This window comes from Eubalaena glacialis, chromosome 2, assembly GCF_028564815.1.
Source record: "Eubalaena glacialis isolate mEubGla1 chromosome 2, mEubGla1.1.hap2.+ XY, whole genome shotgun sequence".
Lineage (NCBI taxonomy): Eukaryota > Metazoa > Chordata > Mammalia > Artiodactyla > Balaenidae > Eubalaena > Eubalaena glacialis.
In genome coordinates, this window is record NC_083717.1 from 78,028,209 (window position 1) to 78,054,226 (window position 26,018).

The 26,018-nt window shown below is 50.3% G+C and overlaps 2 protein-coding genes across 7 annotated transcripts in view; both read right to left on the reverse strand.

The window, feature by feature from the left end:
• MYZAP (myocardial zonula adherens protein) overlaps positions 1 to 7,406 on the reverse strand; it is a 134,321-nt gene extending 126,915 nt beyond the window's left edge. For 2 of the 5 annotated variants that reach the window (XM_061180280.1, XM_061180281.1), the window contains exon 1: positions 4,069 to 5,169. The gene's annotated coding sequence lies outside the window, so the exon portion shown is untranslated. Of the gene's footprint in view, positions 1 to 4,068; positions 5,170 to 6,083; positions 6,328 to 6,940 lie in introns of those variants that run through there. The other 3 variants (XM_061180270.1, XM_061180278.1, XM_061180273.1) reach the window with 3 other exon arrangements.
• Positions 7,407 to 8,695: 1,289 nt separating this feature from the next.
• Positions 8,696 to 26,018, reverse strand: part of CGNL1 (cingulin like 1) — a 151,996-nt gene continuing 134,673 nt past the window's right edge. For both annotated transcript variants that reach the window (XM_061180284.1, XM_061180285.1), the window contains 5 exons: positions 15,961 to 16,044; positions 14,971 to 15,095; positions 13,409 to 13,517; positions 12,876 to 13,039; positions 8,696 to 11,792 (listed from right to left, as the gene is read on the reverse strand). In XM_061180284.1, coding sequence (XP_061036267.1) covers positions 11,654 to 11,792; positions 12,876 to 13,039; positions 13,409 to 13,517; positions 14,971 to 15,095; positions 15,961 to 16,044 — 621 coding nt within the window. In that variant the 3' untranslated portion in view covers positions 8,696 to 11,653. The remainder of the gene's footprint in view (positions 11,793 to 12,875; positions 13,040 to 13,408; positions 13,518 to 14,970; positions 15,096 to 15,960; positions 16,045 to 26,018) is intronic.

The following is a 26,018-nucleotide window of genomic DNA, read 5'->3' on the forward strand; positions in this document are numbered from 1 at the left end:
GTCCAAATCTCCTGTTGCCATCTTAGGAAGATGGTGTTGACCCTGTAATTTCTCTCCTCCCAGGCCACTTGCCCAATGATCCCCATCCTCGCTGCCCTCCCCAATAAGTTCCTATATTTATGGGTTTGACCATGTGGACTTGCTAGAGGAGAGATACCCATTGGGCCTGACACAAGCTGGGGCAGAGTGCCTTTGAAAGAGAACCTGAAAGCCGGGGGGCAGTCAGAGAGTAAGGAATCAAGGATCCTCAGAGAAAAATGTGTAAGAAGCAGAAGATGATCGCCAAAATAGAGAAGAAGAGATAGTGAGGCCTGAGTGGGCAAATGGGAAAGGACAGTCCACGCAGTAGTCTGGGGCTGACTCAGCCGTGGCCTGGGGCTTGAGCGTGTAGAGTCCTAGGAGTGTCCAGGCATAGGGATTCGGGTGCCTGGCTCCCTTTGGAAGGCCTAGGCCTCTTCAGACAGACCTTGGCCTCTTATGTTGAAGCTCCCTCATGTATCTGACACTAGAGTCACTGAAAAAAACCCCAACTTTGTGGGCAGCCTTCTTTCAGGGTCACCTCACTGACCCATGAGTCCCACATCCTGGATGTAACCCTTGGATGAGCAGTCCAGAGGCAGGTCTCCTTTACTGTGGGGAAGGAGTCAGCCTGGGTCAGGGGTGTTCCCAGGGCTCACACTCTCCTCATCACCTTTTATAAATACCCTCGAGTTGCTTTCATTTACTTTTCTGTGAATGTGTCCAGTGGGACACACATAAATTCTGGATGAAACATTGAAAAGCTGACTTGAAAGAAATAAAGTAAACGAGAAAGAGTGTTTGCCCCTGGGTAGAGAGTGGAGAGATTGGGGTTAAGGATGGAGGACTTATTTTTTACTGTTTTACTTATTTTTCTACTTATTTTTCACTGTTTTACTCTATTATACTGTTTTCATTTTTATCATCTGCCACTTAAAAAACAATTAATAGATAACAATTAAAAGGATAAGAATAGACAAGTCACAGGAGGACATCTTATAAAATAAACCCATTGACAATACAAAAGGAGACTAACCTGACGAAAGAAGTTATTCTATTACTCAGAAAGAGAGGTTAATTAGCAAAAGTGAGGGGTGGGGGACCCGGAGGGACGGCCACATCTGTATATTGTTGGTGTCTATGCAAATTGGTAAACCCTTCTGAAAAGCACTTTGGCAACATTTATAGAGAGGTAAAGATTTCTTTTTCACTTGATACCCCAGTAATTCCAGTTCTGGTTATCTAGCCAAAGCAAATAATTTGAATACGAAAAAAACTACAGATACAAAATATTCACTGTAGGAAGGCAAAATTTAGGATCCTAGACATCCAATAATATAGGGATGGTAATTAACTGATGTGATTCATGCAATTCGTTGTTATGCAGCATTTTTAAAGAGATAAAGGTTATCTATTGTCAGAAAACATGCTTATTCTAATGTTAAGTGACAGCAAAGCATATATAAACTCACATCAATACTGTGGGTATAGTTATGCTTACAAAAAAGCATAGGAGGGACTTCCCTGGTGGTCTAGTGGGTAAGACTTCGTGCTCCCAATGCAGGGGGCCTGAGTTCGATCCCTGGTCAGGGAAGTAGATCCCACATGCCGCAACTAAGAGTTCACATGCCACAACTAAGGAGCCCACCTGCCGCAACTAAGGAGCCCACTGGCTGCAACTAAGGAGCACATGTGCCGCAACTAAGGAGGCTGCCTGCTGCAACTAAGAGCCAGTGCAACCAAATAAGTAAATAAATATATATTAAAAAAAAAAAGATACACGCACCCCAACGTTCAAAACAAAAAATGCATAGGGGGCTTCCCTGGTGGCGCAGTGGTTAAGAATCCTCCTGCTAATGCAGGGTACACGGGTTTGAGCCCTGGTCTGGGAAGATCCCACATGCCATGGAGCAACTAAGCCCGTGTGCCACAACTACTGAGCCTGTGCTCTAGAGCCCTTGAACCACAACTACTGAGCCTGCGTGCCACAGCTACTGAAGCCTGCGTGCCTAGAGCCCGTGCTCCACAACAAGAGAAGCCACCACAATGAGAAGCCCATGCACAGCAATGAAGAGTAGCCCCTGCTCACCGCAACTAGAGAAAGCCCGCACGTAGCAACGAAGACCCAATGCAGCCAAAAATAAATAAATAAAATAAATTTATTTTTTTTTAAAGTATAAAAAAATACATAGGAAAAAGACTGGAAGGAAATGTGCTAAAATGCTCAGGATGGCTGCATTAGGCTGGCAGGGTTATTTTCCATTTTTTTGTTGATACGGTTACTCTATTTTATATGGAAAAATAAATATGTAAAGAAAGAAGGGACATCTTTCAATCCCTCTACCTGCCAAGCAGGAGCATGGGTGAGGCCTCTTGGCAAACTGAGGTATGATCTTATTTTTAGAAACTTCTGGCTAGGAAATGTATACTTAAGGAAGAACAAACACCATAAGGCATGCCTCTATTGACAAACGTTCAAAGTGCTATTCCTGGTGTGTAAGGATTCCAGCTCCTGGAATGTTGAAGTTAAAAGGAAAGTTTACCCAAACTTTAAAATTTCCATGACTTGTACCTTACTGCATCTCATGAAATAAGATCCACGTCACTAAACTCTTTTAAAATAAAATCCAAAAAGGAGAAGAAAAAAAAAAAAGGAAAGTTTACCAAATGATGTTCACATTTTGATCAAGTGTCCAAATAGAACATGGCTAAACAAACATGGCCACTAGCACCCAGCTGGCCCTGAATAAGGTGCACAACATCCCTCCTCACCCATGTGACCATCCAGGAGGTTGCAAGCACAAGGGCCCACAAAGGCAGCAGCCAAGGAACAATGGCAATTCCAGGCCAGAGCTGGGTGTTCCCAGGGATGATGGAGGATGCTGTGCTCCTTGTTCTCCAGGGGAGGGAGCCAGTGAGACCCTGGTCTTTGTGAGCCTTCAATTAGACATGCGAGCACCACAGGCAACTCAAAATGCCCCCTCCCAAACAGGCAAATAACTAGGTGTTCCCTCAGATCAATACTATTCAGTATTTGTTCAGCATATTTGAGGGACAAAAGGCAGCAGTATGCTGGGTAAGGAAGGGGAAAGAATATCTCTGGGGCAGCATAAGGTCTCTTCTCCACCGTGGAGGGAAGGTAAGCTCAGGACACCCAAGCCTGGACATCCCAACTCAGCCAAGCCAAGGCTCTGCCTCTATCTGGGTTCACCTTTAGAAACAGCTTAGTCTTCAAACCATTAGGCAATTATGTCCCCCTTGTGGGGTCTCATCCCTCCCCAGTGCAGCTATTAAGGTCCTGACTTCCCGTAGAGTATTTAAAACAATTCTCTAATAGTCTCAGCTCCAGTCATTCATTTATCCTAGATGCTCATGCAACAAACTGGCTGATCCTCTGAATAGCGGTTGCCTTTGGGAAGGAGAAAAGGGAATGAGGCAGGGAATGAGAGACAAAGGGGGAAACTTTTCTTTCTCTTATTTAAAAATGTGAAGCAGATATGACCAAATATGAACCACTATTAATTCTTGGTGGTGGAACACAAATTTCTCAACAAAATAAACCAGAAGTCTTCAAATGGAAATTCTAAGACACAATGCCATGCTGCATTATCTTGCCTATTTCTGTCTTCCCCATATTTGATGCCCTCTAAATATCTTTGTTGCTGAGGTTGGTAGTAAAGTCACAGGGACTAACTCCACACCTGGCCTCTTAACATCTGGGAAGCAGCTCTGGACATACAGTGGCAGTCCTCCGATGTGCTGACCATGTGCTGACCAGCAGGGAGAGCTCGATGCTTCCTGCCTGCACGCCTCTGCCCATCACAGGGGTGGACTAACCTGGTTATACTGGGCACACCTAACCTTTCCATGGGGCCTAGACTGGAAGGCCAGGAGCATTCTGTACCTTGATTTTAGAATCCAGCAGCAATGACACAGACAAAAAAAAAAAAATTTTTTTTTAAATTTCCATGAAGGGGTGGTGGTAGTAGAGTGAGTTGTTTCAGAAAATGACGCTGGTTTAGGAAGCCATGTGTGAATCAGGAACAATACCTGGGTCATAGGAGAAGCCGGCAGGCAAGTCGAGGGGAGGCCAGTTCTGTTTTCTAGTTCTTCATTATCTAAACGCCAGGATACATCTGCCCAGGGAGAGTGGACAGGGACACGGACTGTCTCCTTCTAGAGGTGCCAGGAGCCCCGGAGGGACCCTGTCACCCATCTTTTTCAGATCCTATTTCCTTGCCTACCTCTGCAGGGAGCACTGTGCCTGTCTCCAAAGAACCCCATATTCACTCCCAGGGATAGGCCGGGAACGACTGGCACCTGATGAAAGGCAAGGAGGCCAATCCCAGGGATGGACCAAGCAAACCAAGGAGCTGGATTGGCAGGCTTACCAGCCTGGCCCTATCAAAGGCAGGAGAACATTTAACTAGAGACACTTGGTTTATCTTACGCTCCAAGTCCTTTCCAGGAAACAAGCCCGTCCTGGAAGGGCCAGAAGGCCGGAGGCAGTTGGAACGAGGTTAGCCGGGCCGGCAGCCTGCAGCTGGCGGGAGGGGGCTTGCAGAGAGGAGAGGGCGGGCTAGCTGCTTTCCCTTCTTGCAAGCCTCATAGCCCAAGTGCAAACTTGTGAGCCAGAGGCCAGGCACTGTGACCGCCGACAAACCTCCCAGCCCTGTGCCTAACTGTCCTCAGCTGAGGGGGTCGGTGGTAGCTGTTCTAGAGGGGCAGCAAGGGAGAAGGGCCAAGGTGTGGGGAAACTGACTGTAAGAGCAGCAGACGGGACTTCATCCCAGCCCCCCTGTTGACTAGCTGGTGACTTAAGACAAATGACGTCTCGTTCTGTACATGTTCCCTAACATGTGAAAGGGGGTAACACTACCTACCTTGCAGGATGCAGATTAAATCAGATAAAGATCCCTGGCCCACAGGAGTCTGCCCAAGTGCAGCTGCTACCCTGTTGAGGGATTTTAGATGTTAAGAATCATTCCCACTGCCCCCCAAATAAGGTCCATCCACAGGGAAAAACTTACTGGTCTTTGTGCAGTCCCTGGGTAGGGCTCAGAAGGAATGCCCTCCGTCTGGTATGTGGATGGCGAGGCAGGTACCTATCACCTCTCCCATCCGGCATACATAACCCCCACCTCAACTGACACCACAAGTTAAGGAGGTGGGGAGTCAGCTTTCACAGCTGAGTCCTTCCACTCCTGGGCCTTTGCTGGGCAAGGGGTCCCCTTCCTTCAAGATGACCTGCACACAGCTCTCAGGCCTGAAGCTGGCTGTGCCCCGCAGACTTTCTCCCTCCCTGCACAAAGGTCGGACCCTGCCCACTCGCAGGGCTCCAGAGCCCAGGCCCACTCAGCTTAGCAGAAACACGTGCCACTGCCACAAGGCAGCCCACTGCTGTCCAGGGTTTCCAGACTCCCGCCCAACTACCCTCTACTCTTCAACGAGCTACTCTGGGGTGAGGGGTTTTATTAGTGACCACAGTCAATAGTGTCCCACTGAGGACAACGTACTGATTTCAGGGTGCAAGTGCAGTTTTGAATGTAAGATTAATATGAAAGGTGCATTACACAAGAAGATTATTATGGTTACATACCATTCTAGAGGAAGGTTCTCATCCCAAAGTCTCCTGGGGGTTGGGAAGGTCAATGTTCCCTGAGACTCACCCAAACCCAGGGACTTGCTGATGCTGCCCAAGTCTACCTTCCACACAGGGAGATGGTGGGGTGGCCCGAAGGTCACCCACCAGATCAGGCCCAGATAAGTAAGGTTAGCGCAGCACCAATGGCAAAACGAGAGATCCAAAGATCACAGTAGCAAACGGCTCTCCATCTCTCCTACATACTCCTTCTAGATTAATTTTCATTTAACACACTTCTAATGGCACTATTCTCCATCTCAGAAATAGTTAATAGGTATCCCTGGCCTAGAGAATTAAAAACGTGTTGCCCTAGCATCGAAAGTTCTTCATAATATGGCCCCCAAAATACCTATATGCTTGAAAAGACTAGAGATCTACTCAAGTTATCTCAAGAAAAGAAAACATTTCAAAGGATACTCACGGATCAACTGAGAGTTGTCAGAAAACAAGAAAGCTCTAAAACTCAACCACTCTTTCTATCAGTGTCTCTGCTTCTCTTTTCAGTTTCCCTTCTCTTTACTGCCCTGCTTCGTCTGGTTATTCAGTTTCCATTCCCTCATAGTCTCAGCTAGCACAGTATGACCACTCCCAATACCTTCTAAACCTTGGCAACCCTCAGCACTTCCTTGCAGTTCAAGTCTGTGGCTTCAGAAGTTAACTTTGATTTCTCTGTGCCTTTGATTAAAGCACTCAGAGTGGAGGCAGGCAGCAGGCCGTTGAGTTGCACACACACTCACAAATGAAGGGGAGAGCTGAAGGACGAAGAACCAGGAGGACTCGGGAGGCCCTAATCCTGGCTCTTCCATGGGCTGCCACGTGCCCTGGGGAAGGTTAGTAACTCCCTCTGCCTCTGTCACAAGCACCTGCTCAGGGGGTGGTCAGAGGAATCAAGTGAGTCGATACACGTGAGGGTTTACAACAATGCCCAATATACAGCAGTAAGTGCTCAACACACTTAGCTACTGAACTGTACATGGAAAACCACGGGAAACCAGCGGCGCTGACTATAGGCAGAGGGCTAGCAAAGTCCAAGGGCAGACAAATTTGGTGTGCCATAAACATACGAAGGACTTAATATTTGTATCTAATTTCCACTTAGCTTGATAATCATTTTTGTAATCACACTGTAAGCTTATAAAGGTCCTAGACAGGGCCTTAAACCTTGTATCTGCAACAGCACCTGGCCCATGCTGGCAGGTTCTGCTCTTGGGCTGGCTGCTTACTCCACATGTGACCTTTGGGAAAATGCCCAGCCTCCCCAAGCCTCAGATTCCTTACCTGAAAACATTTCTGCCTTTCTTGTAAAACTGTTTAATTTTGTTTACCCAGAAGATCTCCGGAATCACGTGCCCCATCTCCGGGGCGTTGTTGACAACTGTTGTGAGACCAAGTGAGATTCCTCACGGTAGGAAACTTGCAGAGCTCCCGCCACAGAATAGGTGTCATTGTTGAATGTCTCTTGGAAGGGCACTGCACCCTTTCCAGCTTTACCAAACCCCGGCATGGGGCACACACTCAAATCTTGCTCTGCAGATGGAGACAGGCTGGGTCTCAGGTCATACACGTGAACATCCACGATGACTTTCAGTGCAGGTCTGAGAGCAGGACCAAGTCACAAAGCCTGGAATTTCTGGATTTGAGGCTGTTCAGCTGCTGATAGGAACTTGCTGTCGAGTCATTTTCTCCTGTCATTTGGAAGTTTAGAACAGAAAACTTTCTGACTGATGACTATCTTCCTACAAAGACAGGATCGCTGAAACCATCCACAAGTTCAAAGAAGGAATGTCGAGAATGTGGGGGAAGGAGCTAGCTGCAGGCCTGGAAGGACTTTTTCCCTTTGGCTCTGAGCTCCTGAGTCACTTCCCTCCCACAGGTGCAGGGGAAAGGTAACCTCTCAGGATCTCTTATGCTCACCACAAAGACCCTGGCACAGGGGCCAAAGAGGCTTAAATACAGTTTCAAAAGCAACTACTACCAAAAGGGTGTCTTTTACTTACAAATGATAAAATTACACCCCCAAAATCCTGACCTTTCTTTTAAAAAAAAAAAGCAAACAATTTATGCAAAGACTTTGAGGACTTATTAAAATTAGAAAATCTCATCTATATTTGAGATGCTCTGTTTAGTCAGAATAAAGGGAGTCAAGGGCTGCAGGATAGCTGGATGGGCCAGATGTTTACATCACTGGGGGCCTTGAGGGGGTAGTGCGCACAGCTCCGGGCAGGAAGCAGCAGCCACCTGCGGCGGCCGAAAGGGTTTAATGAAGAAATGCCCTGGAGGGCGGCAGTGTCGGGGGAACCCACCAGGGCTGCCGAGGGGCGCAGAGGAACAGCAGCAGGCCGCCCTGACCACCTTTAGAACCAGAGACACAAGGAGGAGGTATGGTCGCCCAAGTCCTGTGAATCCTTTGCAGTCCTGTCCGGCTGCATCACCGCTGGAAACGCTGCACAAAAGAGGGGCGACAACAGAAAAATGCTGACCTCCACCTGCTCCCACGAGCTGACCACGACCAGAGTCGTCATCAGTCATGGGGGGAACCCAGGGCCTTTAGGGATCGGCCTCCAGAGGACAGGGCGGAGAATGGCCCATGAGCAGTGTAGGTCCCTTCCACGCGCAAGCGACTCCTGTTTCATATAAAACGGAGGCCATGGTACCTGCTGTTAGCCTGCCGCAGATCATGTGAGATTATGTGCTAACTGTGATTGCAGGAGAACCCATTTCAGTTTCGGAACAAGGGAAAAACAGGGGGTGCCTGTTTATTCTCAGTTATCAACACACTTTACCTTTTGCCATTTTCTGGCAATGGGCAGTCTGGATTTGTCAGAACATCACAACCATCCAGGGGCATTAATTCTCTCAGTGTGCCCCACTCACCCCCTCCCCACCCTTCTATTTCAGACACGGGTCCCAGCCTGGAACGCCCCAAGTTCCCCTACCTTGGGTAGCTTCCAGCCATTCACCTAGGCTGTTTCTTGGCAGACACGGAGCCAAGCTCTGGAGAAAACAAGGGAGTCGAAATAACGGGAGTCAAGATTCCTGCTGGGTGATACCGTTTATTGGAAGGCAAACTCGCTTTCTCCAGGAGTTCACTTACATGGAGGTAGCTGCCTAAGAATGTCTCTTCCCGGTGACAAACCTAGGCAATCAAACCATACCCGAAAGCAGAAACCCAACAAAATAAGCCTATCGGCATTGTCGGATGACACTCAGAAGCAGGAAAAAAAATTATAAAGCTATATGATGATTGTCTCTTCAGCACTGCATTTGGCCACATACTTGTTTATTAAATAAAATTTTTTTTTCTTTTTACACTAGCTAAAGAAAATACTCTCGAGTAGGGTTAGTTCTTAAAGCAACAAACAGAAAAAAATATATACGTGTACATAATAAAATCAAAGAATGACTGCGTGTCAGAGCTGGCAAGGACCTTGAGCCCTGGTCCTCAATCATTCCGCGTCATCTGCCGCTCTGAGTGCAGGCCTCTCAAGGTCACCCCTGTCAAGGTCACCACGGTAAGATGAGCTGGGACTTGAAAACATCTCTCCTCTCAGCTCCCAGGCTCGTGTTCCTCCCATCCTGGTGCACTGCATGCATCCAGCTCACCGCCAGCCCTGTTACAGCGTAGGAGGGCGCATTTGTTGACATTTGTAACATCCCAGTTTTAGGGTAAAGATGCAGATCTTCTGAATGGTGAGCTCTGTTCTCTTTTCACAGGCAGTTTGTTTCTTGCAGCCTGCCTCATGGCTACCAGAAGGAACTGGCCAGAATGAGAGGCAGAAACTTTCTCACAAACCAAGACAGATGCTGACTCGCTCCCAAAGTTCTTGGGCCCCCAACTTTTCCCATCTCTAATCTGTAGAGATGAGTGGGCGGAAGCATTGCTGGGCAGGCTTCTTGGCAAATACCTAATGGTGGTGGAAGCAGCGGGGAACTCAACAACATATGAGAATCGAAGAACCCCTGTGGGTTCCGATGAGCCAGTCAACCAACCACAGGCTTGCTGCCTCCCCAAGAGGACAGAGGGGCTCCGGGGCTAGGTTTGAAGGGGCTCAGCCTCTGTGTTCATTGGTGTGACTGTTGTCTATCACCCCCTCTCCCCTGACAGTGCTCCAGGAAGGGAGGGCTTTTGATCCACTTTATTCACCGCTGTGTTCCCAGTGCCAAAGACTGGGATATCATGGATGTCCAATAAATATATGCTAAATGAATGAATGGCTAAAGGGAGGAATCTCTCCATACTCCAAATAAGCAAGCAGAGGCAAGAAGCACTCCACCCGGCAGAGGTAGAAGAGGGCTTGGCTCTTCTGCTCTGGGGGCCTCACCCATGGTGGCGGCGGGGCGACGACATCTACCATTCAGAGTGATCAGCCCCATTTATGATGGGGCTGATCACTCTGAATCCTGCTGGGTGGGCTCTGTGACCTGGGGTAGGTAGGGCACTGAGATTCCCTGCTCCCTGCGGCAACTGTCATGGAGCGCTGGGGTCACAGGCCTCTCATCTTCCAGGATATGTGGGGACACTGTGAGGCAGCTGAACACTCACTCACATGCACACAACTCGAAGGGTTCCCTCCCTGGCCACGGCCCTGACCAGCTGTGATTTGACCTGGCCTCTGTGTGTGCCTAGGGACCATCACAGTGGAGGTGACACCAGGAAGGCGAAGAGGAAGTGCCGGGATACCCAGCACCCTCCCAGTGCCTCCCTGAAATTCCATCCCAGCAACGTGGCCTTGCCCAGACCTCACCCAGTCCCAGTTACCTCCTGCCTGGTGCCAGCCGCTGTCCCTCTGTCCCAGAAGTCAGGATTCTTCCAGTTTGTACAGACATGCCTCTGTCTGACTTCTGCTTCCTTCCTCCCTTTCCTGACATAAACCTGAGATCCTGTTCAACCTGCCTCTTGCCTACACATCCCCCCAGCTTTCAAGAACTTCTTCCTCTTCCACCTCTTCCTTCCTACCCACGCTCACACACACCTGCTTATCTCCTCTCCCTTCTTCCTGTCCCCATGGCCTTACTGCACATCACCTGCCTCTTCCTCAAGCCTAAGTCTGCGAACCTTGCTCCCAAGCCCTCGCAGTCCCCACCCGGCAACCACCCCGTCCAGGGACGGAGAGAGTGTAGTTTGGAGGCGGGAGGAAAGGACCAAACAGACACGACAGGAGGGCTCCACCCCCGCCCCCAGAAACCAACATCATTTGTCAAAAACCGTACGTACATGTCTGCCCACTCCACCTGTGCAAAAGAAATTGCAGCTGGTGACTGGTATTGGTCTCAGCATGGTTCAAAAATTTTAACAAAATTCTAGATAAAATAAGCAACCAAGGACCACGGATACAAGTGACCTCTGACTTTCCCTCCCTCCATCAACAAGTTCTTTACCAAGACCACTTGAACTTCTCTTCTTAGGATTAACTGTCCCTTATCACCACGACAATTCCTTTTTCCAACTCTGATGCCCAGAGTGGTCTTTACTTTCTCCCTCTTGCCTCTGCTCAGTAATACTTAAAAATCTTGTAGCTTTGTATTTTTAAAAATAATACTCAATAGAGATGTGTGAACTTTACAAACAAGCCACCCCACGAAGCCTCTGCAACATTCCAAAACGGAACAGCAGCAGCAGTCTGTGAGAAGGTCTGATTTAAAGTATGTACAGCCTACGCATCCTCCCCTCCCCTTCACAATGGCTATTAAATAGGAACTAGCATTTGGACCCTTTTTCTTGACGGGGGCGCGGAGGGCAGAGAGGAGCAGCAATGCAGATGGCAATGCAGACAGCTGTGCAGAACGGGGGCTCCATCCTGCCAAGTGGCTGCAGGCATCTCAACGCATCCCCTGCAATAGCTGCTGTCTAAGCTACCAGAGCTGTGCGGCCATAGAGATCCTAGAGGGCGTGACGTCGCAGGGAGGAATTATCTGGTCCGCGAAGAGGAGGTGACGGCACTCCCTTCCTCGCCTCCCGCTGCGGGTGGCTGCAGGCCCCTGGAAGTGGGCTCAGATCTGGCTGGCGGCGGTGCTGTCCTTAGGGAAGGCGTAGCTCAGTGGCGCCTCATAGAGGCTCCCCCCATCCGTGCTGAGGTCGTCGTCGTCGTCGTCACCGTCATCCAGGACTTTGCTTGGCAGCTTCTTAAATCTGCAAAACGACAGGTGGCATGTTTCCTGGCCCTGGACCAGGGCTCACCTCCGATCTGGAGGCGAAGCGCTTCTAGGCGCCTGTCTCCCCGCCCCAGCGAGTGGCATATAAGCACAAGAACTTAACTCGTCTGCACCTGCCAGTTCCTGCAGCAACAGGGAGCAAACTGCCCACCTGAGAGCACGGGAGGCTGCTACTGACAGGGTGGGCTGGGCAGGGCTGGGGCAAGGTCAACAGTACTGATTTTTCCTTCTGCCTCAAGCTCCAATATGGCTCAGCAGGGCGCTGCCATAAATCCCATCTTAATTTAAAATTTTATCAGCTTGTTCACCATGGGTTGTTTGCATTAATTTTTTTTTTTAATATTGCATCTTGATTATTGAGATTTTTGGTGCCCCCTTAAATTTTGCCCCCTAATGCCAGCCTGGGGCTGGGTTCTCGATAGACATGCCCTGTTGACAGGATTCTCAACAGGCTCCAGTCTTCTGGGCATTTATAAGAGAACTACCTGGGCAGCCAGCAAAAAGCCCCAGGTCACAGTCGGCCTCCAAGAAAGGCCCAGCTCCATGAATGGGTGTGAATTTAAACTCACCCCAGTCACTCCAATGCCCCAGGCAGTGACCCTGAGGCAGGGAAAGCAACCCCCCACCTAATCCCCCCCATCCTTAGGGCCGTGGCAGGGGAGCTCAAGAGAGCAGCTCTCTCCGGAAACCAGGTTTGGGATATCCTAGTCCTCCTGAGAACACAAGCCACAGCTTTATCTCATTTCTCCCTAACCCAGGAGTCCTAAGGGCTGGTCTAGGAGCTGCTCCCTACATGGTGGTGTGAGCTAGTCTGACCTGCTCTGAGCCTCAGGACGACAGGGACGATACCTGCCCGTCTGACACCGGGGCAATGGTATGAGGATGACACATGTGACACACTGAGTGGATACAGCCACTCTCACCCCTAGGATGGGATGACCCCAAAGGTGACAACAAGGGATCAGCTTGACACAAAGGAGTGGGAGCGCTCTGAAAGCATCAGGCTCCCCTCAAATGTCAGGGCCACCACGGCCCCGGGGGGGTCGCCGCACTTGCCCACCTTAAGTCCTTCTTCATGGAATTTAGCTGCCCCTGCAGCTGCTCGTTCACGTCCATCTGTTCCTCCAGCTCCCTCTGCAGCTTCTTCTTAGAACTTTCCAGTCTGTCTATTTCCTCCTCAGCCTCCTCCACCTGACGCTTCATTGCTTTCAAGCGCAAGCTCAGCTGCAGGGGGAAGGCAGGCTGTGAGCCGGTGGGTCGCCCGGCCCAGCACGGAGAGGCCAGTGGTCCAGCCCCCTTCTCTCCAGGCAACCAAGGTACGGCAAAGGGGGCAACCAGCCTCATGGGTAAGTGGAGATGAGACTCTAAGACAGAAGATTCTACTTTTTAAAAGCCAAGTTCAGGGTCTGAAGTTTGCTGAAATCCCCTACTAAAGTGGGCTCCAAAGGCCCCATTCCATGATGTAAGGGGTGGAGTGGAAAGGGCGGATTCAGTCCACTCAACTTCACCACCTGCCCGCCGAGGCCTCCCCTCCCTCTCGCTTCCCCAGCCAGAGACATTAAATCTCAAACGAACTCGCAGAGGGTCCCGCACCTGGTCCTTCTGATCCGTCAGCGACAGGTGCTCGTCGTCTACCTGCATCACTAGCTCTTTCACCTTCCGCTCCAGCCGGCGGTTGCTGAGCTGGAGGCTGGCCCGGTCCCTGGAAGAGCGGGGGAAGCAGAACAGGGGACCGTCTCAGCCCAGCCCCACAGGAGGCCAGTCCAGGGCTGTCTGGTAGACGCAGGGTCAGGGAGACTCACAAGTGTACAGTAGGACAGCGCTGCTCATTGGACGGATGAGGAAACAGGGGCTCTGAGAGGGAGAGGGACTTTGCCCAAGGCGGCAGAGCCAGAGAGAGGCTGAGCCGGAGCCAGACCTGCCCTGAGTTCTCCCAGTCCTGGGCTTTACTTGGTAAGGCAGTGAGTCATAGACTGCCAGGCTGTGAATGTTTGGAGTTTACTCCAGGCTGCCCTGGAGTAAAAAGGCCCAGTCCCAAAAGTCTTACTGAAAATGGATAATGTAAAGTGCTCTATGCACACACACCCACACTGCTTCTAGGAAGGTGAGGGGCCATGAGTAAGAACTGAGGCTGGGGGCTTCCCTGGTGGCACAGTGGTTAAGAATCTGCCTGCCAAGGCAGAGGACACGGGTTCGAGCCCTGGTCCGGGAGGATCCCACGTGCCGCGGAGCAGCTAAACCCGTGTGCCACAACTACTGAGCCCGTGAGCCACAACTACTGAGCCCACGCTCTAGAGCCCACGAGCCACAACTACTGAGCCCGTGCTCTGGAGCCCGCAAGCCACAACTACTGAGCCCATGCTCTAGAGCCCATGAGCCACAACTACTGAGCCCTCGCTCTAGAGCCCACAAGCCACGACTACTGAACCTGCGTGCCACAACTACTGAAGCCCGCGCACCTAGAGCCCCTGCTCTGCAACAAGAGAGGCCACCACAACAAGAGAGGCCACTGCGACGAGAAGCTGGCACGCCACGGCGAGGAGTGGCCCCCGCTCGCCGCAATTAGAGAAAGCCCGCAAGCAGCAGCGGAGACCCAATGCAGCCAAAAATAAAAATAAATTAAAAAAAAAAAAAACAGAACCGAGGCTGGTCGAGCTTAACCCGGTACTGGCCCTCAGGCTGTGGTCTGAGAACAAGCTGTAGAGAATCACATGTAGTCATCTGATCCTGTGTCCCTTCCACCCACATGCCCATCTCTGACAGATGGCCACTCAGCCTCTGCTTGAATATACCTGGCCCCCTAGAGCAGAGACAGCCCCCTTACCTCTATTCCAGCTCAAACTCAGTAGCTTACAAGGCAGCCTGTCCTATTTAAGGCATGGGGAAAGGAGCAGCTAAGAACTGAGCAGTGGGGAGTCCCAAGTTTTAGTCCTGCTACATCAATATTCTGCCAGGCTACCTTCCTCAAGTCATTTACTTTGGTGGGTCTCAGTTTTCTCATCTATAAAATGGAAACAATTTTCCAGCAAGGTTGTACTTGCTCTGCCTTCCTCACAGGCTTTCGAGGATGGGAAGAGATACAAGTGTGAAAGCACTTTGTAATGTGATGCCTACTGCCCACCAGGGCCTCTGCACCACGGCTGGGCCCGGCTCACCTCTCCTCGCTCTCCAGACGGTCCTCCAGCTCTGCGATCCTGGCCTCCATCTGCACCACCAGCCCCTCTTTGCTGGACCTGTAGGAACCTTCCAGGTGGATAATCCGGCTCTTTAAGTCCTTGTTCTGGAATCAGACAGGGAGGCCGTGAGGGGCTGTGTCTGCCGCACCCTCTGTGCAGAGCAGAGCAGAACACAGGGCAGGGCAGTGTTTGGTCGGTGACTGGGGTAAGCCTGCTTTCCACCTTAGGATGTGTGGCCCCAGGAGACCTGGGGATGTATCCAGGGAAAAGCTTTGCACTCATGTCCTGACAAGCCAAAAGAAGAGATTCTATCACATTGCTTATAAGCCTCAGTGAAATCTTTGCATGTCCTAAGACTACTGGATGTCAGACAAATGAGGTTGACCTTGGCCTTTTATAAAACCTACTGGGGCGGGGGACTTCCCTGGAGGTCCAGTGGTTAAGACTCTATGCTTCCATTGCAGGGGGTGTGGGTTTGAGCCCTGGTCGGGGAACTAAGATCCCACGTGCTATGCGGCACGGCCAAAATAAATAAATAAATAAACCTATTGGGGCGGGACAGGAGAAACAGGCTCCTTCGGCAATATCATACATCATATTCGGTGAAGAACTTACATGAATGGCATGTAAAAGAAATAGTGATTCAAGTAAGGTTCGTTAGCAACTCCTGCATCTGAGGACACTGGTTCTTTATTGTTCTCCTTTCATTCGAATTTAGCCCTCTTTAGGATCTAGAAACAACACTTGCAATTCTACCTCTCCCCAGCTGCTAAACTTACAAGCACACTTAATATTGTGGGAATAACCTCTCTGGAAAAGGCCTTAGAAACACCTGTATCTCTCAGGTGAGTTACTCTGCAGAGTTCTTGGGGGTGCTGTGCAAAGAAGGCTCGACCAAGGGGCTCTAGTCCAAAGCCATGGTGGTGGCGGGGGAGGGAGGGAAGGGTTCATGGGGCCAGCTGCCCTCACCTGTCTCTCCAGGGAAATCTTGTCACACTCTAAGTCTTGCTTCACGGCTCGCTCCTGAAGTAGCTCGTTCCGCATCTGCTCCATCTACACCACACGGTGCAAAAGCCCAGAGGTTAGAGGGGGTGTTCCTATAGCCTTTGTGCTGAAATAGTTCGCGGGTAGGAATTCCAACAACCAACTCAGCTCCTCTTGATGACGGGGGCCTCCTGCCATCTCCTCTTGAATACTGGAGCTGTCCCTTAGATATTCTTGAGTTCTCAATGATTGCAACGATAATGATACAAATACCAATAATAGTCAAAGTTAACCCTGCCGTTATGGGTTGAATCGTGCCCCCTCCAAAAAGATATATTAAAGTCCTAACCCGTAGAACCTCAGATGTGACCTTATTTGGAAATAGGATCTCCACAGAGGTAATCAAGTTAAACTGAGGTCATTAGGGCGGGCTCGAATCCAGTATGACAGGTGTCCTTATAAAAAGGGGAAGTTTGAATGCAGAGACAGACATGCACAGAGGCAAGACAGAGACACAGGGAGAATGCCACGTGAAGACGGAGGATTGGAGTGAGGCATCTACAAGTGAAGGAGCACCAAAGACTGCTGGCAAACTACCAGAAGCTAGGAAGAAGCAAGGAAGGTTCTAGGCCACCTAGTTTACGGTACTGATACTTTGCTACAGCAGCCCTAGAGAACCGCTACACCTGCTCAGCACTCCACCTGTACCATCCTACGACATCCCCACAACAAGCCTGTGACGCAGGTAATACCGTCTCTGCCGAGGACATCAGGGCTTGGAGAAGTTAATCAACTTGGATCATGACCAACCATCCCAGCCTGCCCAGGACTGAGGATGTGCTCAGGCCATGTGACTCTGAACGCTAAAACTGAGGGAATCCCAGGCAAACTGGGATGAGTCAGTCACCCAACTTGCCAGGGATCTACACAAGTAGTAACGGGGGAAGCTAGTATTCCCCTGAGCGGCTGGTTGCTGCATTACAAGTTCGAGCTTCAGCAAAAGCTTCTGCAGTCAGCATATCTCAGATGCTGCTACATTTCTCCCTTCTTATGACAAAAACAGAAGTCAGCAAGAACACTCCAGGTGTCCTGCCAAAGGCTAAGCCTCACCAAGGATTTCTTCTATATTAATAGGAAATGAGCCTAGCTGAGCGGCATCTGGAAAGAAACCCTGTCGCCTGCCTATCGGTATCTACATTTCCCATCCCCAGCGGGCTGTAGCAACAGTGAAATGTGCTTCAGAGGCAGAGGCCCCAGACCCTGTTCCCAGGACCGTCCAGCAGAGGGCAGCCTGAAGAAGCCCAGAGAACTAAGAAGGTGAGCCAGGAAAATAAAACTGCCTGTTCCTTCTTAAGGCCGGGGGTGTGCACACAGGAGTCCCCGGATGCCTGGGGAGCACGTGTAACAGTCTCGCCCTGACCAGCCTTGACTTGGATTTTCACCACCTGTACAAGCACCCTCGTGAGTAAAACATAAGCTCACCCCCTTCCCTGCCATCCACCTGGAGTGCAAGGCCTGAGGAATAATGAGAGGACACGCCACCACGATGCGCTAGGCTTGCATCTCCCTCTGTCCCGACCACAGCGTTATGCGCGGAATGACAAGCAGAGTGGTGTGGCTGGCCCAGAGTGGGTGACAGGGAGTGGTAAGAACGAGGCTGGCGATGGGCAGGGCTGGGACGTGGAGAGCTCGGTACCCCAGGAGGAAGCCGAGACCCTGCCCACAGAGGAGGGTGAACCTGTGTGGTCCAAAAAAAAGTTCACAGTTTTGCATTTCTGACTGGCAGGCTTCTAAGTCACAGGGGTTCCGAATTTTACAACAGCAGAGTACACTGAGGTCCAGGGCAGTTACCCACATATCGGGAGGGAGCGGGATCAGAACACAGGCCGTGCCTACTCATGGCCCACTCCCTCACCTGCTCTGGCTCTCTAGACTAACTCAGTGAAAGGCTTCGAAGAGACTTAGGGTCTACATACAGCTGTCACGTAAAAACCAAGATCCGGGAGGCAGCTGGTCTCCTTAGGGCATCCTTGTACGCAGCAGGGGAAAACATGCCAGCTGTGCACAGGTCAGCAGGCAGAGCACATAAAACTCTTCCCTCGGCTCCACGCCCGCCCCCGGCCCCGGGCCCTCGAGAATCACATGCTGCCAAGAGAGCCCTGCACAATTCCTCTAACTGCTCTAGGAGCACCAGGTCCACGGGTAATGAATGCAGCCTCACAGCCCCGCTCCGAGCACAGCTGTGAACCAGCGAACAGCCCTACAGAGGTCGTCAGCACGGCTGGGCCACGGGACCACGATGTGCCTCCTGGGGGAAACTGTTCTGTTCACGCCCGCTGGGCAGAGGCCAGGACCTCACTGAGGACACGGTTAAACTTTCACCGCGACGGGAAGCAATTACACAGACAGGGAGCAATGGCCCAGCTTCTCTTCCTGGCTCTGCATCCACCTGCATGTGACCTTGGTCGCCTCACCTCTGGGATGTGGACTCCTCATTTCTAAACAAGGAAGCTGAACAAGGCGGCCTGTAGGCCCTTGGAGCTGGCCTACAATGCAGTGAAAGCACATTCGGTGCCCCCCACCCGCTGTGCAGCGCTGTGCGGCCCTCCTTCTAAGGCCCCTGTCTCCATCTTTCAGCTACAGTAGCCACTCCATGTCTCCAGACCTTTAGGGGCGTCCCCAGAAAAGACCCACTCAGCCAGGGTGAGAGCGAGTGTGTGTTTGTGAACACATATGTTTGTGTGCCGGGGGAGGGGTGGTCTTGGAATGATGGGGTGGGCCCATGCATTCGTTCAGAATGTATTATCAGCTCTAGGCTGGACATCGTGACAGTACCTGACCTCATTATAGGCTCGTGGGGGGACCAATGAACAAGCCCTGTCCCTGTGGTCAGTGTCACTGCAATGGGGAAGGACAGCATGCTGGCACGAGGTGCATGGCAGTGGTCACAGCCCAGACTGGGAGGGTCAAGGAAATTCTCCAGAGCAAGAGATGCTGAGCTGAGAGCTGAGATCTGAGAGCTGAGTGGGAGGTCAGAGTCAGGCAGGGCGGGGACGGGGCAGGAGAGGAAGTGCAACTCTCCTAGCCAGGGACCACTAATGAGAAAAGGCAGGAGTTAAGAAAGAGGGAAGGAGCGCTGGAAGAATCGACAGCACTGAGGTGGACACGTGGGGAGGCAAGGGGACGGGTTAAGAGCTCAGGTGGCGAGGTAGACAGGGAGCAGTCACACAGGGCCCGTTATAATATTGTGACCACAGCGAACATCTGCATTGCACTTAACAAAAGTAAGTCTGGAGCATTTTTATAGCGTTATCTCATTTCATCCTCACCACCACCTGATGAGGCAGGTACTATGAACATCCCTAGGTACCCCCAGAGTCCAGGGGAGTTTGCAGATACAGGTGTGGAGACTGGGTGATGCCAGCTGAAGCCACAGGACAAATGAGCTCACCAAGGAGAAGTGCATGAAGAATGAGGAGGCTCCAGAACCGTGCCCTGGGAAGGCCTCCCCGCTCCACTTCGTTAGGGGAGGTATGGAGAAAACCAGGACACTGACCTGCTGCAAAGGCCCAGAAGGGCGAGGACAGAGGAAAATGCATCTAGGTTGGCCAGGAAGATGGCTCTGGGAGGCTCAGCAGAGAAGGGAGAGACAGGGAAGCCCCTCTTCTCTAGAACCGCAGCGTGACAGATGACAGCTCTGACCCGACGGCTGAGGAGCTCAAGTAAGGGGTTTGCAAGACAGATGCCCACAGCTGTTAGCAGACCGAGGGGGAGAATCACCCAGGAGGAAACAGTTACAGGTGATGGACTGTAGCGGGACGGGAGTGTGACAGGAGACTGTCCAGTGACGGAGGGAGGGAGGGATGCAGGCCCACACTGGGGGCAGCACGGGAGTGGGAGAGAGCCCAGGAGAGAGACGGTAAGCCAGGGCTCGGGGGGGAGGCTCCTGTAGCTCGGAGGCCCAGGAGGGAGCAGGAAGGGAAAGAGAAGAAGGGAAGGAAGATGATTTCCCCAAAAGTTAAGGGATAAGGAAGACCTGGAGGCTTGTCGAGAGAGAGGAAGACAGAAAGAGAGAAATTTAGTTGCTGGGGAGTGTGAGGCCAAAACCCACCAGAAGACAATAAAAGGCCGTGGGGGCAGAGGCCAGGGGCTCGTTGCAGCTGTACAGCAACTGCGTGAGGAGCCACTCAGTGACTTCCACAGCTGTGCTCCAGGCCTGGGGAAGGAGGAGGGAAACAGAAAGAACCGAGAGCCCCTGGCGACAGGTGCGGAGTGACTACGAGTGTCCACGCCTGAGCCTGTTAATCCTCCCAGGACTCTCTGTGAGGCAGACGTTACCACCCCCATTTTCCAGCTGGGAGGTTCAGGACTGGTGGGCATTCCCTTCTCTGCCAACCTCCCAGGTCCCTCAGTGAAGGGCAAAACCTAGAAGTAGGAGGAGTTCTGGAGGGCCTTTGGAGCCTAAAAGGAAGAAGCACCTCCAGCAGCATGAGGCAGAGAAGCGCTGTGGAGGGATTTAAAGATTGCCAAGGGGTCCACGGCACCTGGGCCCAGGCTGGGGTTCAGGACAAACTTAAAGAAGCGGCCACCGGCCAAAGTCTTGCTCCCTCAGGGCCACTGACTGGAAATTCTGGATCCTGCCAGGAAATGAGCCTCCCAGTACAGAGGGGCACTCAGGAAACAGCATCCCGGAGGTCTCCGCAGGTTCAAGACCTCCCAGGAGCGCCCCAGGCCAATGTGAGTCTCCAAAGGAAAAACAAAGCAAAACAGTAATTATTTATACCCCACCACATCCCCTCAAAAGATGGCTATTAAAATGGAAGCGTAAAATAAATCAGAGTGAAGAACAGGAAGGAACAAATGTGAGACCATAAAACTTAACAGTTACTGTCACCGGACAGTCAATTTTCCTTCAGTCTTTTGGCAAACATGATAGGCTTCCTTCAGTTCTTCAAAAAGGAGAGCCAGCCACTGAATTCTAACATAAATACACCAGCTGTACACCTGAAACTAACACAACATTGTTAATCAACTATACTCCAATATAAAATAAAAACTTAAAAAATAAATTAAGTGTGAAATAAACAAATTAAAAAAAAAAAAACCATGCAGAGCCGTACACAAGGAATACCACGTGGTGTTATGAACAATACCCCCAAGGATGGGTTTCACCATAAACCGCAAGTGTTTCAGTCGGGCTCCTCAATACTGTGATCCCCAGGAATGGCCCCGTGATTCGTGAATATTCCAAATCAGATTTTCTCACCCTGAGCCCACACTGGGAACAAAAAAAAAAAAAAAAAAAAGAGACAGAGAAATGGCCTCTGGCTTAGCCAGCTTCCTCCTTTGGACCAGGGAAGTAAATCTGAGGCTGAGAAAACATTTCTTTATGTAAGCTTAGCGCTTTACGTTGCTGTTTACCTTTCAACTATATTAAATAGACCAAACAAAAACTTTCCAGTCGAATTAAAAACAGAAGGGGAGCTGAAGGCAACAGTTATCACAGCTGGATTGAAAGAATGCTAAACCCTGAGCATGTTGATCGGAAATAACAGTATCAGATTCCAGTGGGTTTATGTCAGAGGCACCCGTGACCCGAGCCAGCTCTCAGGATGAGAAGCAGCTGCCTTGTGGGTTAATGAAAAGCCAGAGATATGTATGATCGTGAATAATAATATTTCACCCCATCACCTGTGTTTACCATTGGGCTGTAAAGGGGTTGGTGAGCACACACTCTTGGCTAGTACTAACAATGATACTCAGTCACAAGAAAGGAAAATTATTATTAACCAACTGTACACATTGGGTTTTTGAGTAGTCTTTACAATAGGAGGCAGTTCTGAGACCAGGATCATTTTAAGTAAAGAAGAAAAAAAAAAAAGAAAGAAATCCCATTCTGATCTTTCACGTGCTGACTGCAAAGCAGTCTCCTTTCCCAGGCTCGTATTCTGGTGGTTGCATCCCCCTGGTGCAGACTGAGAAGCAGGTGTGAGCCAGCCACTCGGGAGCAGTTCCTGAAAAGGACTGCAGAAGCCTGCGACTTTATCCACTGGGATTTACCCTGCAGTTGCCAAGGCAACAGGGCAGCTCTCGAATTGGTACTTTTCCTCTTGCCTGCTGGCTGCCTGGGTTGAACAAATGGTCTTTCCACTGGGCTGGGTTATCCTGGCCTCCGTGGCCAAGAGAACACTTCTCCATCTCGGCCCAGATCTACTGTTAACTGTAGGCACTCAGCCACCAGCAGTCACACAGCAGTGCCCAAGGAGCTAGAACATCAGCCTGTGGGACACACTGAAAACACCAAGCTGGGCCATCTGAATCCTGGACTCAGGAGCAGGGTCACGAGAGGATCAGGTGAATATAAATCCTCACTCATATTAAGAGACACTGTGGCATTATTTTTAACTTGGGCACAGAGACCCAAACATTTGGGGCGTTTTTACCGCCCTCACTTGTCCGATGCTGGGATGATGGGAACAGGTGGGAGGTGGTGGGCTTTGGGCTCCACACTTCTTACAAGCCTCGAGACCCTAAGCAGCCACTTAGCCTCGTGAGCCCTGAAAACAACAAGAGAAAGCATGCAAGGCACGGGTACAGCGCCCAGCACGTGGAGCACCCTCAGTAAGGACGGCATATATAGTAAAGGGAAACACGGTTTTAGAGGAAGGAGAGGAAAAAGGATTTCTCTGGATTTAAACAGACCAAAAGCCAGTAAACCACCCACTACTTTATTCAAATTTCCTTCAACTTTAAGAATATCCTGGGGGGTGGGATGAATTGGGAGACTGGGATTGACATATATACACTACTATGTATAAAATAGATAACTAATGAGAACCTACTGTATAGCACAGGGAACTCTACTCAGTGCTCTGTGGTGACCTAAATGGGAAGGAAATCCAAAAAAAGAGGGGATATATGTATACATATAGCTGGTTCACTTTGCTGTACAGCAGAAACTAACACAACACTGTAAAGCAACTATACTCCAATAAAAATTAATTAAAAAAAAAAAAAAAGAATATCCTGAGCATGTATCTAAAAGGAAGGCCTTAGAAGGGCTGGGAACTTACAAAGAATGTTGCCAGCATTTACTGAGCATCAGACGTTAAGCACGAGAAAGTGGAAACAAACACATGAAAAGGATAGAATGTTTGATCTCACAACCGCCTCTCCTGTCCTCTGTCCCTGGAAACAGCCCAGCTGAGGCTTCATTCAGGCCCCCTTTCTCCTGCCCTTACTCCCGTCCCCTTCGAGAACACTGTGTATGCTTCACTGTTCTGCTCAACGACCTTCCAAGGCTCCCCATTGCCTTCAGGGTACAGTCCTTTCAAAATCCCTCAACCTGCCTCTCCTGTTATTCCCTCTCGGAAACCAGAAACCTAACCAAGCACAGCAGTCCATTCGTTGCTTCGGAAAATGCTAAATAGACCCTACCTCCCAATCCTTGTTCACACCCTCCACCATATCTAGGATTCCTTTCCCATTCCTTACTTTGTCTAAATCTTACCCTTTCTGCAAAGCCAGCTCCGGGCCAGCCTTCCCCTAAGAACTCCCACAGTCACCCTCGCTATCATGGTCTTTCCCTCCTTAGCTGCCTCTTTCACTGGGCATTTAGTACCCACTGCTTTTTCTTTTTTTTTTTTAAATTAATTAATTGATTTTATTTTATTTTTGGCTGTGTTGGGTCTTCGTTTCTGTGCGAGGGCTTTCTCTAGTTGCGGCCAGTGGGGGCCATTCTTCATCGCAATGCGCAGGCCTCTCACTATCGCGGCCTCTCTTGTTGCGGAGCACAGGCTCCAGACGCGCAGGCTCAGTAGTTGTGGCTCACGGGCCTAGTTGCTCCGCGGCATGTGGCATCTTCCCAGACCAGGGCTCGAACCCGTGTCCCCTGCACTGGCAGGCAGATTCTCAACCACTGAGCCACCTGGGAAGCCCACCCACTGCTTTTTCTTGATAGTTACCCATTGTTTAGGCAAGCCTCTGCTCCTCAAACCAACCACAGTGCCTGCCTTGGTCAGCCGTGCACCCTGGCTGGATCACAGGTGATGCTGGGCCTCGGCTCTCTCATCCACTGCACAGAAAGTCTGGGGAAATGAACCTGGAGGTCCTTGCCAGATCTAAGATTCTGTAAATGGGGTAGGCCATTCACTAAAATTACCGGAAAACCTCTTTTTCTAGTTTTCCCACCTAAGCCCTGTCACTGAGACTAGGGAAATGAATGGGAGATGTTCAGAGGATGCAAAAAAAAAAAGATTTAGACAGGCAGCTTGTGAGCATGCAGAGATTAAGTAGAGAGAAGAGCTGCAACCTTTGACTTTTTAATTTAAAGAGACCAAGATCCAAAACATAAAGCTCCCCATGCCTTCCCTTTCCAGTGCAGTTTGCAGCACATCCAGAGCGGATGCTATAAATCAGGTTGGAGACGACAGACAGGCACCATTTCCTGCTCCTTAAGAGACATCTCCTGTGAGGAGGTGTCATAGGGCAGCATTTGAGGGGGCGGAGGAGAAGGGGTCTTAGGTTTAGAAGTTTCCCATTTCGCTGATTCTGGCAGGAAGGCAGCCAGTACATCCCTAGAAGTTAACCTAAGTGAACTGAAAACAACTTCAGAATCAAGGTCCACCTGTCTACACTCAGAGCCCTTTCTTGAACCTTTACTTTAAGAGGCAAGAAGCAAGTCTCAGACTGACCTTGACCTTGAGTGAGAAGTAAATGCTTTCCTGTAAGGCGGGTATATTTGACAAACCCATTTCTCTACCCTTCCCCACAAATCCAAAGGCAGCACATGCCAGAAGAGAGCACTCCATCAGGAGACCCCACTTTATCTCAGGGGTTTGTTTTGTTTTATTGTTTTAGTAATTCCTACCTTAGTCTGAACACGATGCTCAATTTCTCCGCTTTTAACAGACACCAGGCTTTACCCTCCCTACCCCAGAGAGTGCAGTGAGAACGAAGAAAAGTGACGAGGAAAATAGAACAAATATAGCAAAAAGGCTAGAGACATTTGTGAAACCCATCTTTTCAGGCACATAAATGCAGACACAGGGAGGGAATGACAGAGTTAAAGGGCGACTCAGACACAATTTTATAAAACCTTCTCACAGCATTTCAATGTTAGAATTCAGAAAAGACTTCAGAAATCTCCTGGACAAACAGCCTCCTTTGCATAGATCTTAGCGGCTGCGCTCAGAGGGGCGGAGACTTCCTGGAGCTACATGGGGTCGGTGCAGGAGGCTGGACAAGGGATTCTTTCCCAGAGAACAAGTACGTCCCCTCTACTACTTCCTCCCTGGGCTTACTTTAGGTTCTCAGCTCAGTGAAAATATTTTCAACCTTGACCAGATCGCAGAGAGCAGTTCTATTACCCACAAATCCTGCTGAGAGAAGAGAGAAGAGGCCCAAAGCAAACAGACCTAAGTGACGGGCCTCCTTAGTGTTGGGCCATCAGCAGACCCAAGGGAGGCAACCATCTCTGGTTCAGTTTGTCTGTGTTTTGCTTCGGGTCTGGAAGGCTGTTTTAACTGCCTGTTGATTGATAGGATGACATACTTCCCCACCACTCGTCCTTGCCTAAGTTGCAAGAAGCATTAGCAAAACAAATTCAGGGCCACTTCTCACATCATCACCAACGCTTAGCAGATCCTGAAGAGCCCTGTGGTAAGGGGGCGCCTTAGCCAGGCCGGCAGGAACTTGTAACAAAGCAGCTTCTATACCAGCAGGAGAACTGAGAAAATGCAGACTTTACTAAGAACTATTAGGTCTCAAATGTCAAGGTTGGGCTCTCCACCCGAACTTCAGGTTTCCGTGAAGGTCTTTCTCTAAACTTTTGCAGCTCAGGTCAGGTGGGCTGCCACCCCTCCAGAGGAATGATACTAGCACAGTAAATAGGACTGAAATATGCAGGCAGAACCCAAGTTCAGTGGGAGGGTGGATGGAGCCTCCGCTTGGAATTTCCTTCACTCTCAGGAGCAAAGGAGCACCAGTATCTTACCTGTTTGCAAAGAAGCTGTCAATAGGGAAGCAAAGGCAGATGGAAAAGA